The sequence below is a fragment of the Carlito syrichta genome, unplaced genomic scaffold (assembly GCF_000164805.1).
Source record: "Carlito syrichta isolate Samal-C Ts95f unplaced genomic scaffold, Tarsius_syrichta-2.0.1 Scaffold92612, whole genome shotgun sequence".
Lineage (NCBI taxonomy): Eukaryota > Metazoa > Chordata > Mammalia > Primates > Tarsiidae > Carlito > Carlito syrichta.
In genome coordinates, this window is record NW_007036708.1 from 155,738 (window position 1) to 172,008 (window position 16,271).

General features: G+C 51.7%; 1 protein-coding gene across 7 annotated transcripts in view; it reads left to right on the top strand.

Moving 5' to 3' along the window:
• Positions 1 to 16,271, top strand: part of DYSF (dysferlin) — a 233,776-nt gene that overhangs the window by 155,737 nt on the left and 61,768 nt on the right. For 4 of the 7 annotated variants that reach the window (XM_008060561.1, XM_008060576.1, XM_008060592.1 and 1 more), the window contains 4 exons: positions 4,778 to 4,879; positions 5,000 to 5,161; positions 6,163 to 6,328; positions 6,864 to 6,940. In XM_008060561.1, the coding sequence (XP_008058752.1) occupies positions 4,778 to 4,879; positions 5,000 to 5,161; positions 6,163 to 6,328; positions 6,864 to 6,940 (507 nt within the window). Of the gene's footprint in view, positions 1 to 4,777; positions 4,880 to 4,999; positions 5,162 to 6,162; positions 6,329 to 6,863; positions 6,941 to 13,771; positions 13,835 to 16,271 lie in introns of all 7 variants that reach the window. The other 3 variants (XM_008060554.1, XM_008060568.1, XM_008060584.1) reach the window with 1 other exon arrangement.

Sequence of the window (16,271 nt, forward strand, 5' to 3'; positions counted from 1 at the left end):
CTGGCTGAGGCCTCAAGACGCCTGAATGTGAGATGATAAGAGACCAAATAGGACCATGAGAGTAGGGGGAAGGGGCACAGGGTCATGTAGACAGTTAGTTAAGAAAAGTCAGGGTAATTTTAAGAAGTTTCTAGAGTGTTTAAAGAAGTTTTCTGGAGGATGGAGAGCTTGAACTGGACTCTGAAAGGTGTTCAATTTAGAAAGGCATTCAAGGAAGCCCATTGAGACAGAGGGAGGGGTGAGCAGGCCTTGGGGAGGGAGGGGTGGTGAGGGCACCTGTGTTAGGCTGGTCAGGCAAGGGAGCTGGGGGCAGGGGGAGTGGGGAGAGTGTATGCTGGCGTCATCCCTTTATCCTCCCCTTCACCTGCCTGTCCATCTGCCTGCCCTCTCTCCCTCCCTCCTTCAATTAGCCACTCACAAGTATTTATTTATTGAATGTGGGATTCAGCTACGGTCCCTGTGTGCAGAATTGCTGGTGACTAGGGACATGGTCAAAGAACACATGGAGATGGCACAGGGTGATTGATGTGTCTTTCAATGGGAGCAAGTGCAAGTTGCTATGGGAGCCATGGGGATGCTTAAACTTAAGCTCGGGGCACCAGGGAAGATTTAAATGAATAGCTGAAGTCTGGGCAGGAGGCACAGATGAGGTAGGGTAGAAGCACATTCCAGACAGGGACCCGCGAGCTAAATCCTCAAAGCTAGGGCTCAGAAGGGCAGGTGTGGAGTGTCTGGGAGGTGGCTTATCACTATTTGGGGTCCTGGAGGGGAAATTTATCTTGTGAGAGATGTGCCCAGAGAAGCCAGCAGATGAAGAGTCTTAGAGGCCACAACGAAGAACTTACAATTCATCCTGAGCACATGGGAAGATGTCGAAGGGCTTAAAGCAGAGAGTGACATTATTAGAAAGGAAACATGGTGCAGACTGCAGAAGGCACAGGCTGTTGGGAGGGGGTGTCAATACCAGATGCAAGGGGGCCACTTAGGGGGATGCTTGTGGCTCCAGGCAAGAGCGTGGTGGCTTGAACTGAGGAAAGGAGACAGGTGGGTGGGCAGGAGGGCTGTTTAGGAGACAGAATCACCAGTGCTTGGTGATCCATCATGCGTGGCAATGAGGGGCAGAAGGGGCTAGGGATAGCACAGGGACTTTTGGCTTGGTCTCCTGATTGGATGGGGGAGCCAGTTCCTGACATTTGAAGGAAGGAGATTTGAGGACAAAAATACAGAATCCAGTTTTGGACAAGTTCAGCATGAGTGGCCAGTAGGACACATGGATAAACTGAACAGTAACACGTTGGGGCTTCGCAGAGACTTTGGGAGCAGAAAGCCTAGGAGAGGGCTGAGTAGCCCTGGCATTTCTGGGCTGGGTGGAGGAGAGAGGGGACGCTGCCACGGAGATCAGCAAGCAGAGAGTAGGGGCCAGTGGTATGGATCCAAAGAGATGGTTTAAGGAAAGGGGAGAAGTTAGCTGGCCAGGTGCTGCTTGGGGTGAGAGAGGGCCGAGTGTCCGTTGGGTTGAGCCACAAACAGGTGATTGTGGACTTTGGAGAGAGAAGTTTCTGGGGAGGGGGTGCTGGGCGCAGAAGCAGGGTACCCTGGGCAGTGGAGGGTGGACACAAGGGAGGAGAGGCAGTGGAGGGAGATAGGAAGAGAGAGAGGAGAGGAGGGAGGCTGTAGGAGGGGACACAGAGAGGAGGGCAAGGTTGGATCTGAGAGATGTGGGTGTCTTTAAATGGGGAAGGGGAGGATCCAGGAGAGAGTATGAACAGTTGGGAGGGATCACTTAGGCGTGGACACGCAGCCATAGTGCAACAGGCTCTGAGATGGGCAGTGTGGTAGGCACAGTGTGAGGGCAGAGGACTGTGGTGGCCGCTGGCAGGCTGGGCGTAGGGGCAGCCATGGGGGCAGACAGCCTGGGGAGGTGGTGGCAAGTGGCAGGGAGCAGACCTTTGGGGACAGAGATGGCCTTGGGATGAGTACAATGGCCCTGTGCCAAGGAAGCTGCCCTGGGACACACCTCTAACCACTGTCTCTGCTTGTCTCTCCTCCCTGCCTCCGCTGGGCCTGGCGCTCTGCAGCTGTGTGCTCCCGCCTTCTTCCTCCAGGGCCTTCTCCAAACGGTACCGCTTAACCTTCCCCGGGCAGGCTCTTGTGTCCCCCCCGCACCGCCCCCATCCTCCTCAGTGAGCAGGCTCCTGAAGGCGGGGAACTTGGTCCTTAGGACGTAGAGAGGAGCTTCACCACCACGGGGCTGGGGGAGCCCCAAGGGAAAGGTGAACCGGGGGAATGAGGGGTGTCATGGACGCTGCGCAGAGTCTGGGGACCCAGAGAGGAAATGTTCTGGGGGGAATACATTCATGAGTTTTCCTTGGGGATTCTGAGAGAACAGCTACGTGAAAAGGTTGGTTTTTCTGCCTCCATGCAGGGGAGCTTGGGACTGTTCCCTTCCTGGTCTTTATCGCCCATTTTGTCTTGAGTTTTTGGCCCGGGCATCAGTCATGACAGGCCACGAACAGGCCACAAACAGGTCTTCAAGTACAACTCTTTCTTTAATAGGCCACCCTGCGGTGTAGCCACCTGCAGCTGGTGGCCTTGGAGTGCCCAAGTGGACATCAACTAGGGGTCCCCATAGCAACCAGGCTACGGCGGTAGCTGAGCGGGTCCTGCCCGCGTCCTCCAGGGGCACCTATTGTGTGGGTTGTGACCTGCATGGCACCCCCTGGAGCTGTGCGCCACGGCAGCCCGGCATCACCCCTCCTTCTCAGCCAGGTAGACACGCAGCTGCTTCACACACCAGGTCACCTGCATTGTGGGTCTGGAGGAAGCAACATGCTTCCTCACCTTGTGTCCTGGTGACTTAGGGATCGTTGTCAAGCCAGTGTGGCTCTGGAAGATGCTTCTGGTGGCTCAGCTCTCCTCGAGTCAACCTGGGAAGACCAACACCAACACCAACGCTAAATGCAATGATACTGACCACAGTTATAGTGATAATCACAGCCACTGCCATTTATTAAGCACCTCCTGTGTACCAGATGGCCTTTACATTTCTTCTCTCATTGAGTTCTTCATAAGGGTATAGTTATCTTGATCTTCCTACGAGGAGACTGAGTCACTGAGGTTGGGTAATCTGCCCAGCGTCAAACAGCTAGGAAGTGGCAGAGCTGGAACTAGTGTCGAGGACAGTCTGATTCTGGAGCTGAGTTTCTTACTGCTATAGGTCAGGGAAACATGATGTCATCAGGGGTCATTGGGCAGGGGTAGGCTTGGCTTGGCTGTGAAGAGACTCATGGAGGTGAGAGGAAGCTGCTGTCTTTCTCTACTCCAACTGGTCCCACCATCTAAGACAGGGCATCTGTAGAGGGATACACCATCCTTTTAGAGGGAACCCAGTGCAAGTCAGTTGAAGAAGGAATCTAATGAATCCATTGTTTACTAAATGAGATTACACAAAGCAGGCTCTGTAAAGTATCCAGCACAGTCCTTTTAATTATAGTTAACATTTCCCGAGTGTCAAGGTCTCCAGGTATGGATGTGCAGGTTGGGCACTGCACAATGCCACTGTGTCTAAGAGGGTGAGGGTGTAAGTTCTAGCATAGAAACCACATATTTGTTTTTATTATAACAGTTTTCCAATAGGTGGCAGTAAAGTGTCTTGCTCTAATAGACTCGGAAAATACGATGATTTTCTGACATGGCAGTAAAAAGTCTTAAGAGAAGGACATCTTTCTCTAGTTGTCACAAAGGCATCACATGGGCTAATACACTATTGAGAGTTTACATGAACCGGGCGACCTTCTAAGTGTTGTACAGGCATTAACTCCTTCAATGCTCACCCTGACCTTGGAGGGTGACAACTTTTACTAATCATTTTATAGATGAGAAAATTCAGCTACAGAGAGGTGACATAACTTAAGTTTGGAGTCAGGATCCATACCCAGAGCCTGTGTTCCTAACTACCACAATTGGTGGTTGACTCTCTAAGGTAGCACCTGCCTCCCTTGCCCCACCCTGCTTTCCCGTGTAGTTCTTTGCGATCATTGGTGATTTTTGGCAAGCCCTTTGCAGGCCAGAGTTGACACATGCCTCACTCACCCCTGTCTGTGGTGGTGAGGGAGCCTCCCAGGCAGCGGGCTTGGCTGTTCTGTGGACGACGGGCACCATGTCCCCTCCGCCCATCGGTCAATTGCCCTACCCTTTCTGGCTCACAGCGCAAGTGTGCTGTCCTCGTGGGGGCCGGGTATGAGAGGTGGGCGTTTGGGGCTGGAAGGTGTTGGGTGTGGGTATGGGAGTGGAGACGGACTACCAGGGCAGGTGATAACCCAGAAGGGTCTGAGCCAGGAGGCAGGAGAACCAGGCTGGAGGGAGGGCCCGCGGTCCACTCTGGGACTGAGAGGGGTTGACGTGGATGTGTCAGGATGGAGTGGGTGGCATGCGCCTGCGTGTGCGTGTGGGCATGTGGCAAGGAGGGTGAGACCCAGAGCCGCTCCCTGGGGCCTCAGAACCTGCACTGTGGGAGGAGGGGTGACTTGGGTTTCAGTTGAAACAGGGTGACCTAAAACCCTGGGTGAGGGTGCTGGAGTTATGGTCTTGGACAAGAACTAACTCAGCTCGCTCATTGCTGCCTGCCTGCTTGCCCACTGCTGTGCCTCTGGCTCTCTGTTTCCTCATCTGTCCACATGGGCCACGTCTTTCGGTCCCGTTTGTCCTTCTTCTCTCTTGTCTCTCTCTCTGTCTTCCTCTCGTCTTTGCCTCCATCCTGCCTGCTGCCCTCCTGCAGGCAGAGGACACGGACCTGCCCTATCCGCCGCCCCAGAGGGAAGCCAACGTGCACATGGTTCCCCAGAACATCAAGCCTTCCCTCCAGCGTACCGCTATTGAGGTGAGCCAGCCCGGGCTGGGTGCTGGGGCTGGGGAGCAGCCTGGCCTTTCTCCTTTCCGGCCCCAGCCTTCCCCGGCACCGGGGGCCTTCTCAGCCACTGTCTTCCTTTCGTGTCCCCAGATCCTGGCTTGGGGCCTCCGGAACATGAAGAGTTACCAGCTGGCCAGCGTCTCCTCCCCCAGCCTCGTGGTGGAGTGTGGGGGCCAGACGGTGCAGTCCTGTGTCATCAGGAACCTCCGGAAGAACCCCAACTTTGACATCTGCACCCTCTTCATGGAAGTGGTGAGTCCTGCCTTCCTGCTGTCCCCTTCCAGAGTCTTAGTGGCTAGAATTTATTTCCTCATGGTCCCAAGCAGGTTGAGGGTTGTGCTCCAACTCCCGGCAGGCTCCGGGGCAGATCAGGACATCTCTCTGCCTCACACTCTCCTCGTTGGATGGGTTCAGGCCTGTGAGCAGCACAAGTGGGCCAGCTTGTCTCTCCTGCCCAGATCCTGGATCAGCAGAAGTCCCACAGAGCCATCTCATGGCTGTTTTGCCTTCCGGGGCAGGCTTCAGTCCCCTGGAGCACCCGTCAGGAAGCTGCCAGGCTCTGGCCCTCGGGTACCCTCCAGACCTTTTCTGACCAGGTCCTCCCCCAGCATGGGCCCCCTCCAAGGAGCTCATCCTCAGGGCCCTCAGCTCTCTCCAGCTCCCTGGGATGCCTGGGTCTAGTGGCCGGAGTAAGGAGAGTCTGAGGAAAAGAAAATGGTTTGCAAGATGAAAGTGCTGTAGAAATTCCAGGCCCAGTGGCTGTCAACAGAAGCCTCCTCTTGGCTGAGCCAAAGCCGCCACTGAAGGAGAGCATATAAATTATTTCAAGTTGTGTTCAAAGTGCTTTTGGGGAGTGTGGGGGGGAAGAATCTGGGTCTGTAAGCCAACTCTTGAGTATCCACTTGGGGGGGACTGTCTGCAAGAAATGTTGAGTCCTGGGCCAACTCCCCTCTCCCCCTCCCCAGCCAGCAAGCGAACACAGACTCATTTTAACTTCAGGCTGAACTGGATGTATTTGGAAGGTAAAGCTTTGGGGAAAAAGCCAGCCTCCACATGCAGCATTCAGGAGGCGGCAGAGAAAGTGTGTGGCTGCGCTCCATTGCCCAGCTCCTGGCCAACCACCATTTTGGATTTCTGGCTGTCGGGGATTATCTATGGGATTAGAGTCATTTTCTGCTCCTTGGGCTTATCCTGGAGACTTCCCAGAGATGGATTCAGGCCAGTGCCCAGAGCATTCCTTCTCCTCCCCACAGATGCTGCCCAGGGAGGAGCTCTACTGCCCCCCCATCACAGTCAAGGTCATTGATAACCGTCAATTTGGCCGCCGGCCGGTGGTAGGCCAGTGTACCATCCGCTCCCTGGAGAGCTTCCTGTGTGACCCCTACTCAGCGGAGAGTCCATCCCCACAGGGTGGCCCAGGTAGGGGAGGGAGGGGAGTTGGTGGGGAGGACAAGGCAGTGGGGCCTCAGGGTCAGGCTGCGCCTCCCACCTGAGGCGTGTCCTGAAGCCCTTCTCTTATGGAGACCTGGGTGAGAAGTGATGTCTGCTCAGCTAGACCAGAGGGTGGGGACCTTGCCTTCCTTGGGGTGCAGCCTGGCTTTGGGCGTGGACACACCGGGGGGTGGTGACCAATACTTTGGGAGCTGTGGGGTGAGGGCTCAAAGTGGGGACAATGGGAGAAGGGTGGCGGGAGAGAGAGGCCGGGAGACCATGAGGGTGGCGGGTGGAGAGAGATGTGAGAAGGGGAAGGGAGAGCTGGGAGACAGGGAATGTGAAGGAAGATGGGCGAGACAGTGACCAGCCACGGGAGAGGGAAACCTGAGTGGAGGGAAGAGGAAGTTACCAACTGAGAAGTATGGAGAGACCACAGGCTCTTGTCTTGCTTTCCTGGCTGAGGAGGGGCAAGCCCCTGGCGAGAGCCCCCCTCAGGCCTGGACACCGCTTCCCCCCGCAGATGATGTGAGTTTGCTCAGTCCTGGGGAAGACGTGCTCATCGACATTGATGACAAGGAACCCCTCATCCCCGTCCAGGTAGGCTGGGTGCTGGGTGTCTGGGGAGAGGCCTCAGCTACCCCGGGGAGGCGTCGGTCGCCCCTCCTTCTCCAGCGCTCACCTCTTCCCACTCCTCGCTCCCACCCTCGGTTATGGCACAGCTTTTATCAAATGTCTCCCTCTGTACCTTGGTGGCTGGAAACTTTATGGTGAAGGGACCTAAGCGGGCATTTTCAGTCTGATTGAGGGGATGTCATCTTCTGGGCAAGACCCACTCCTTTTATCAGGAAGTGTTTGAGAAAAATGATCCCTCTACCTTGGGGGCCGTGTTGAGTGCTTTTTCCTGGAGGTCGCCCAGAAAATCAGGGAGGGGGGAGCAAATGAATGAGAAGGAAGATGGGAGAGAGTGACTGGCAGTCTTTGAGTCTACCCAGGACAGGCTCCTTATGAAGGGGAAGATTCTTCTGTGGGCTTGTGCTTGGTGGCACCTTGAAGGCCGCTTAGAAAGAGGAGGTGGTGTTCAAACCACCAGTCCATCATGCCCATTCTCTCGCATCCAGGAAAAGGAAGGGAGATGCAAGAGGGATGTTATTCTAAGAGTCTCCAACCCTGTGAGAGGTGGTTCGTCCTTTTGCTTCACTCTCAGCAACCTAGCAATCAGATGCCAATGCCAAAGAGCATGGCAGGAGGTCTATGGCATTTTTTTTTTTTTACCGGAGAGGGAACACCCTCCGCACCTGGGGCCTGAGAGTGGCTCTGGATTCTATAGGGCTGAGACCACCCAGTCCTTCCCGTCATAGAGATGGAGAAAGGCCTCGCCGTGAGCACCAGCCTTGAACTCACCATCCGTTCCAGGTTGTCCTCCTCTCTGAGCTTCACAAGATGCTGGCTACAGTCCTGGCACCCTGAGGCTCCCAGAGCTTCCAGCCTGCAGGAAGGCAGAGCCTCCTAGCCTATGTCAACAACACTTATGTCCTCAGGCCTTGCTGCTGAGGAGCCAAGAGGTCTTGCCCTTTCATTCCCCTGCTGCTGAAAGACCTCAGAAACCCCAAGCTCCATCTGCAGCCTCCATGGCTCTCCAGGGCTCTGCCCTGCCATCCTTTCTGTTGGGGAGACTTCTGTCCTTGCCCCCTGGGCCAGCTCTTAGCCATTCTTTAAGATTCAACTTAGGTGTGACAACTTCTTTCAAGGAGTCTTCCCTGGCTCCTCCCTTTCTCCTGCAAGACTTGTCTATATCTCACTCACTGTATTTGCCCTGGGGCCTGCTTGTCTCTGTAAATATTAGCGAGCTCCCTAGACTAAGCTCAGGGCAGTAGCTGGGACACCTTCCGCTTTGCGTTCTCAATTCCAGCACAAGGGCTGACTTAGAGAAGGAGTCCAGTGAGAGTCTGTCTATATGGACAAATGGGCAGATGGGTGGGTAGGTGGATGGGTAGAAGCATGGATTCCCTGCCCAGTGTATCTGTGGGTCTGAGGAGGAATCTCTCTTGGCTGGGGAAATCCAGATGGAAATTTCAGATGACCCTACGTGAAATTTAGCTAAACTCAATACTGGTGCCTTCTGGCCTGTTTGGGTGTTTACAGCTGAATTAGGCAGATAATGTGCCCCAAACTCTGGCTGCCTGCTCCTGGCTCCTGTTTCCGCCCCCTCAGTGGGCCTGTCTGAGACTGCAGGGAAGTGCAGGGCCTGCCCAGCAGGATTTCCGTTCTGTGTGTGCTGCCCTCACAACGTCTACAGACTCAGAGGGGAGGGACTATTTTGGGTCCCGCTGGCTGCATGCATAGCCAGAGGCAGACGATGAGGAGGCCCAGCCTGGCCATCCTCCCGGCGTTGACATGAGGGAACTGGGGCCGGGTCTGAGCCAGAGCCTGGCCTGTGCTCTTTGTGGGAGCACACTGCCACTCTGGCTGGAGTTGCTGGCCAGACAGAGGCGTGGGGAGCTGGGATCAGGCTCCTGGAGGTGTGCCCATCCAGAGAGGGGCTGGGCCTCACCTGGCTTCAGAGGTGGGACGGGAAGGAGGAAGTGAGCTTGTTCTGAGGAGGGAAGTGAACTTGCTTGGACCTGACCCTCATGGGCTCCCTGTCTGAGGAAGGAGATGGTGTCCTATTCTCCAGGTGCCCCAGCTGCAGTTGGGAGACCAGATCTGGTCTCCAGGGAGCTCTGGCCCCCTGTCTGGTATCTGACTTGTGTACTGTGTTTTTCTCTGTGATTCGTTGGTCTGACTTGGCCGGTCCAGGATATCACTCACTCATTCGTCTCTCATCCACATCCCTGGTGCTCTGGGGGGTCGGGTGCTCCAAGGCTGACCCAGGAGACAGTGGAATCCAGTTCTGATGGTTTGCTAGATAATTTCAGCTGGATTCTCTTCCCTTCTTCCCTCCCTCAATGTAGACGGCATGAACGGCCCTGGCTCTAGGGCCAGGAGGGACAAGAAGTCTGGCAGAAGCTGGATTTTGCCTGGCTCCTGTTTGCCCAGCCTGGGCCTCCTGGCAGCTGGTTGTGTCCTCACAGTTGATGCAGCCTGCTGGGGAGCTCCCCCATCCTGTCTGTGGATCCAGTCCAGGGCTCCTCCCCAGCTCATACCTGCTCTTGCCAGATTTGACCTTTTGTCTTGGAACCCTCCTGTCTCTTCGGTTGTACCTTCTCCCTTCTCATTATCCCCTGCCTGGGGCCTGGGACAAGCTTCCCACCCATTTAGAAAATGTCACCTGAGACTCTTTCCTGAGGTTCAGGCCATGGACTGGCATTCACGATGGAGCATTTCTCAGGTTTCTACAAACATTTAGTTTGTGTCAAGGTGGCCAATTCTGGAGATGACTCAAAATGTATATATTAGGCAGATCTGTCTGCTCAGCTCTCTAGGGCTGTTCAGTCAGTGCCTGTTTCTAGGGGTGCAGGGAGCTCAGTTTTGTGTGTGTGTGTGTGTGTGTGTGTGTGTGTGTGTGTGTGTGTGTATGTGTGTGGTGCCAGGCCTCACTGAACTGGGATGAGAGATATTCATACATGTTAATTCCACTGTTTATTCCCGGTCTGTGTGGCAGTCTTATGTGTAGACTTTAGACTGGCAGACTGGAGGTGGGAGTAGTGTGTGCATACCAGTGTGCATGAAAGGTAGAGGGAGGATGGGAGCAGGAGTCTGTGCCAGCTCCCAAGGGTGCTGGCCAGAGGCGTGTCCAGGATTGGTGGTGGTGTTGCAAGACTTGTGGCCTTGACTTTGGACTTTCTGAGGGCAGGCCTGGTGTGTCCTTTCAGAGGGAGAGCAGAGTCATCCTATTCCATCTAGTTCTCTGCTTTAGAAAAGGATATATGCATTTTTATCTGATAAAAAAGATGGTCCATATTCATTAGATAAAGTTTGGAAAATATAGAAAAATAATAAACAAACAGGAATTACCTCCAACCAGACAAACAGTCTGAGTGTTGTGCCACTAGCATTTCTTTATCCTTTCCTCTTCCTTCTGGGTTTCTTTTTCCATCTCTGATTTTGGTGCTGACTTCATGTCTATCTTTAATATAAAATTAGGGTCTTTGTTGACTAATCTATTTTTTTCCATTAAGCTAGTTCTTTTTTTTGTTTTTGAGTTGGAGTCTCACTCTGTCACCCATGGTGGACTGCAATGGCCGCTCCCGGCCACCACAGCCTCAACCTGCTGGGTTCCAGCAATCCTTCTGCCTCAGCCTTCCAAGCAGCTGGAACTACAGGCACGTGCTACCACGCCCGGCTAATTTTTTGATTTATTGTAGAGATGAGGTCTCGCCAAGTTGCCCAGGCGTGTCTTGAACCCACGGGTTCAGGCAATCCACTCACCTCAGCCTCCCAAAGTACTGGGATTACAGGCTGAGCCACCGAGCCTGGCCTAAGCTAGTTCTTAGTGTTGTGATTATGAAGTGGGGAAGAAAAACAGTATTCAGGAACATACCCAGAGCATGATACACCCCCTCATTTTCTGTAGTGGGTCTTGAGGCTCAAAGTGGAGGATGCACCCCCAGACATTGTGCCCATGGCATCTGCCTTCCAGGCATGAAGATGTCCCCAGAACCAGCTTGGTGTGTTAATGCGACTCTTGCCTAGAATTCTGTGAGATCACTCTTGAAGAGAGTCACCCTTAGAGAGGATCTCCTCCTTAAGTTTCCAGAGAAGGAGGATTTCTGGGGGTAGAGAATATGTGTGTTGAGGAGGGATAAAGAGAAAGAACGTTTGGGAAGTTCTGACTCTGATCACAGGGAGATGAGAGGTGTCTAGTGATCTCAGATGAATGATGTCAAAGTGCAGAGATGTTTTATTAACAAGGATACCAGCCTCTTGGACTCTCCAGGCCCTGCAGACTCAGCATGGGCTAAGCAACCAGGGTGGCTTCTCCAAAGAGGTAAGGCTAGAGAAGGGCCTCAGAGGCCGGGCGTGGTTAGAACAGGGGAGGGGGAAGGGGGTGCTTGCCTGGCAGGCAGAAAAGCTCAGGCAAAGGCTTGGACGTGGGGCTGTGAGTATGTCTGGTAAAGGTGGAGTGTGTGTGTGTGTGCGGTCGGGGTGAAGTGTGTATGGTAGAGGTTCAGTTATAGTCTCTGTCTGTGATAAATGTGGCGCGCGCGCGTGTGTGTGAGACAGACATATGTGGTGTGTGTGTGTGTGTGTGTGTGTGTGTGTGTGAGATAGGTGTGTGTGTGTGGTAGAGGTGATGTGCATGTGTGTATATGTGTATACGTGGTAGAGGTAGGGTGTATGCATGTGTGTGGGTATACATGGTAGTGGCAGGTTGTGTGTGTATGTGTGTGTATTTGGTAGAGGTAGGGTGTGTATATATGTGAGCATGTGAGTGTGTGTGTGTGTGTGGTGGATGTGAGGGGTTAGCAAGGAGCCATCCTGTGCAGGAGGCATTGGAAAGTGGCATAGTCCCAGTTCCCTCATGCGTGTGGTGGGGTGGGGTGCGGGGCTGGCTGGCTCCCAGGCTTCCAGGCTCCCGGGCTCCTGGGCTCCCGGGCTCCTGGGCTGGGCTAATTGGGAGCCTGCTTCTCCAGTTATAGTCTTTGGGATGCTGTGAAGGTGGGAACGTGCTCCCAGAACCGGACAGCAAATTATGCCTGAGTCCCAAAGGGGAACGTGTAATTTCTGAAGCTGGACCAGATCTTTGGAGTACTATGTTTAGCTTTATTTTGCTCTGGTGAACTGCCGGTTTCCCTCTCACCTTTCTAAAAATGTACTGTATTAAAAATAACAAGAAGGCTTCTGTGGGGTTCAGGATGAGAGTGGGAGGGGCAGAGCTCCTGTCTGCCCAGGCCAGCCTCTAGCCAACTGGGGGTTGCATGTGGTGTTCATCAATTCTATTTCAGGGGTCATACTATGCCCAGAGACGTGTGTGGCCGGCACTTCAGGACCATCCAGTGGCCTTGGCTGGGTGCCCACTGGTCATTCTGGCCTCCTGCCCATACTTCTGGCTCTGAACATCCCTGCGAGGTCCCTTGGTTCCTGACCTTGGGGGAGTGTGTCTCCCAGGATCTTTCTGCTGAGGAAGGGAGGACAGCCTGGGGTTTTGGTCCCTGTTGAGTCCTCCCACAATCTCCTGCTGGAAGAGGGTCCAGCCCTGGCAGCCCCAGGTCCCAGCCAACTCCTCACTTCTCCAGCTTATTTCCTTTGCTCCCTTTCCCAGTGCCTGACTTCCTGACCCCTTTGCTCTTTCTCGAATGTACTGTGTTCTTTCTTCCTCTCCACTATTGCACTTGCTATTTTCTCTGGCCAGAAGGCATCTTCTTGCCTTGCCCACCTGCTAGACTGGTACTCATCAGCCCAGCTCCCTATCCCTATCTCCTAGAATACTGCAATGGCCTCTGAACAAGACTCCTTGCAGTCTTGAGCCCTGAGGCCTCCCTTGACACAGCAGACAGGGACTCATTCTGTAAAATGTTGATTCTCTGTATTAAAGATTGTAGGCAAGGATTTGCTGATCGGAAAAGAATGAAGGAAAAAGTTATTTGTAGTCTGGGGAAGAAGTTGGACTATAAAACTCTTTTTTTTTTGAGTTGGAGTCTCAATCTGTCACCCAGACTGGAGTGCAATGGCCGCTCCCGGCCACCGCAGCCTTGACCTGCTGGGCTTCGGCGATCCTTCCACCTCAGCCTTCCAAGTAGCTGGAACTACAGGCACACGCTACCACGCCTGGCTCATTTTGATTTATTGTAGAGATGAGGTCTCGCCAAGTTGCCCAGGCGGGTCTCGAACCTGCGGGCTCAGGCAATCCACTCACCTCAGCCTCCCAAAGGTGTGGGATTACAGGCTGAGCCACCGAGCCCGGCTATAAAACTCTTAAAGTCCCTTCTGATATAGAGTTTTGGGGAAGCCATACGATGCCCTGGTTCTTGTCCTCAGGGAGAGAAGACTGAGAAACCCACACTAGCTTAGGAACATGCCCAGCAGGAGTGGTGTGAGGCGGAGTGGTCAGCATGACGGAGAGTTGGAGTCCCTGAAGTAGGAAGAATTTAGAAATGCAGGGAGGGCAGTGATAGAGTGAGTGAATGGTGCCAAGGGCAGTGAGAGAGTGGACGAGAGACAGTCACTGGCCGAGCCTCTTCCATGTGCCTCGCCTTGTGCTGGGTGTGCTCGGCTTCTGTCTCATTCATACTCATGGTTGTCCTGTGAGATGTGCTTTGTGCCTATTCTCCAGATGGGGATGCTGATTCAGAGCGGTCAGGGGGTTTGCCCAAGGTCACACAGGTGGTGAGGTTATAGAGCCAGACTTGTCCAACTCTAAAGCACATGCTCTCCGTGGAAGAAGAGCAGAGAGTGCCCGGTCAGAGAGCACCACTTCCTGGGGGCTGTCCAGCCTTCCCTGAAGTGGATTCTCAAATCTTGTCGCTAACCAACGTGTTTTGTTTGTAGCTTGCTGATGGTCTGTCGAGCTTGGCCCCCACTAACATGGCATCTTCTCCATCCAGTCCTCATGTATGTATTGTTTACCTATTTAATATACATATTGTTTACCTGCTTGATTTCCCTTGGGAGACTGGGGGTGGGGACAGGGAATTAGGAAGGGAACAGAAGAAATGAGAGTGGGAGGGGAAGAAAGGAGATATTTCCTGAACCCCAGCAGGAAACAGTTACCTCTCTACTCTATGCTTTAATAGAGAGGTGGGGAGGAACTTGTGGAATAGGTTCTCAGAAATGGGCATCCCTAGGTTTTCTGCTGGTGCATTCTGGGATTTCCCTTAATCCTATTTACCTATGTGAAACCTGAGGTGTTAGGTGGGGCTGAATGGGCCAGAGGAAGCAGGGACATTTCTAGATGAGACCCTGACTTCTGGGACACGGGACTTGAGAAGTCTCTATGAGCAATGGCAGGGTGGCTTACTTTGTTCCTCTCAGATGCATGAAGGGTGTGTGTAATGGAGGAACACTGGCTGACCCTGGCAGGCTCTGAGAGATCTGCTTGGGCCAAGAGTCAGCTCCTGTAGCTCCCAGCAGGGTTACTTTCTGCATGCCTGAGCCGATTTCTGTGGTGTCATCTTTCTGGGTTGTGGGTCCCTCCAGGAAGATGACTTTCGTGTCTAGCCTTCAGCATGTACTCGTGAAGTCCCACACTGAGGACCGAGAGGTCCTGCTGGAGGAGGCATGAGAGACAGACCTGCCCAAAGGCAGCGAGTTAAATTCCATTCATGGTGCCAAGGGGAAGCACTGCTGTAGTGGATGTCTTATGGACTTCTAGGAGAAGGCAATATATTTTTAAAACTTTTCCTGATTTATCTCTTGTAGAAAATAAATATGGAAAACACAAAATGTGTAAGGCAGAAAGTTCAAACCATGTGTATTCCTATCAGTTAAAGATAAGCACTGTTAAGATTTTCATGTGCCTACGTTTTTAGATATCTTTTATGTGCGTGTGCATACTTAAAAAACAAAATTGGAATTGTATTATACTTTTTTTATAACCTGCATTTGAACATAAAAGTACATGTGACTGTTTTCTATATTTTTAATTCTTTAAAGAGATGGCTGCGTGTCATATGGACATCCATAGAGTTTTAACTATTCCCGATCATTGGACATTCGTTAATTTCCCCTATTGTCCTCTTTTATGTTCCTTAGAAGAGTTATTTCAGTTTACTTTATATAGGACCATCCAGTCTATTTCTTGTTAAAATTTATTCATAGGCATTTTATAGCCTGTGTTGCTATTCTAAATGGAATATCTGTTTTTCTTATGACTTTGCCTATTGCTGGATCATAGGAAAACAATATTTTTGTATATTTACTTTGAAATATTTAGCTCCTTCACTAGTTCTGACCATTGTTAATAGATTCTGTTGGGTTTTCCAGGTAGGGGAGATAGTTTTCTTCAAATAATAATAAACATATCAGTTTCTTTCTAATAGTAACACCTTTTTTCCAGAATAACATTTGATATTTGAGATGCTAGTGTGTAAACTTATTTAGTCACCGATTCTAATGAGAATGACTCTATCAATTTTCTATTAATTAGGATAATAGTGGGTGGTTTCAAATAGATATTTGATTTTGTTAAGGATGTATTCTTTATTGTTAGTTTATTAATAGCTTAAAATTAGGTATGGAAGTTTAATTTTATCAATGTCATTTGACATTTATCAAGATGATCATTTTTGTTTTTCATTGTCCTGTTAATATAGTCTGTAATTGCCTTATAATCCTGGGGTAAACCTAAATTGGTCAATTGGTCATGGTATTATAGTTTACCACAGTTGAAGTCTTTTTATTCAATGTACTCAAGACAGGTAGTTGGCTGGCTAATTGAAAAGGTGGTGAAATAGGGACTCATTAAAAATCATACATATGTACTATAAACATTTTATTTTATTTTACTTTTTGTTTTTTTTGAGTTGGAGTCTCACTCTGTTGCCCAGACTGGAGCGCAGTGGCTGCTCCCGGCCACTGCAGCCTTAACCTGCTAGGCTTCGGTGATCCTTCCGCCTCAGCCTTCCAAGTAGCCGGAATTACAGGCATGCGCTACCACGCCCAGCTGATTATTTTGATTTATTGTAGAGATGAGGTCTTGCTGCCCAGGCGGGTCTCGAACCCGCGGGCTCAGGCAATCCACTCATCTCAGCCTCCCAAAGGCGCGGGATTACAGGCTGAGCCACCGGGCCTGGCAACATTTTATTTTTAACTGTATCCATGTAACTTCGTTTGCCAATTATTTGACACATGTCAATCCCTCGTCTTTAAATTTGGATGTGGTTGACTTGAGTGTCATGTCATCTTTTTGGTATAAATTACATCTAAAACATATTATCAAGTGTTTTTAGCTTTAGGTTTATTAAATTTTGATGAGAACTTGGGATACTTGCAAACAAATCTGAGTGCAGAGTCATCTTAAAGTCTGAGACTATCCCCTACTTTTATGTTT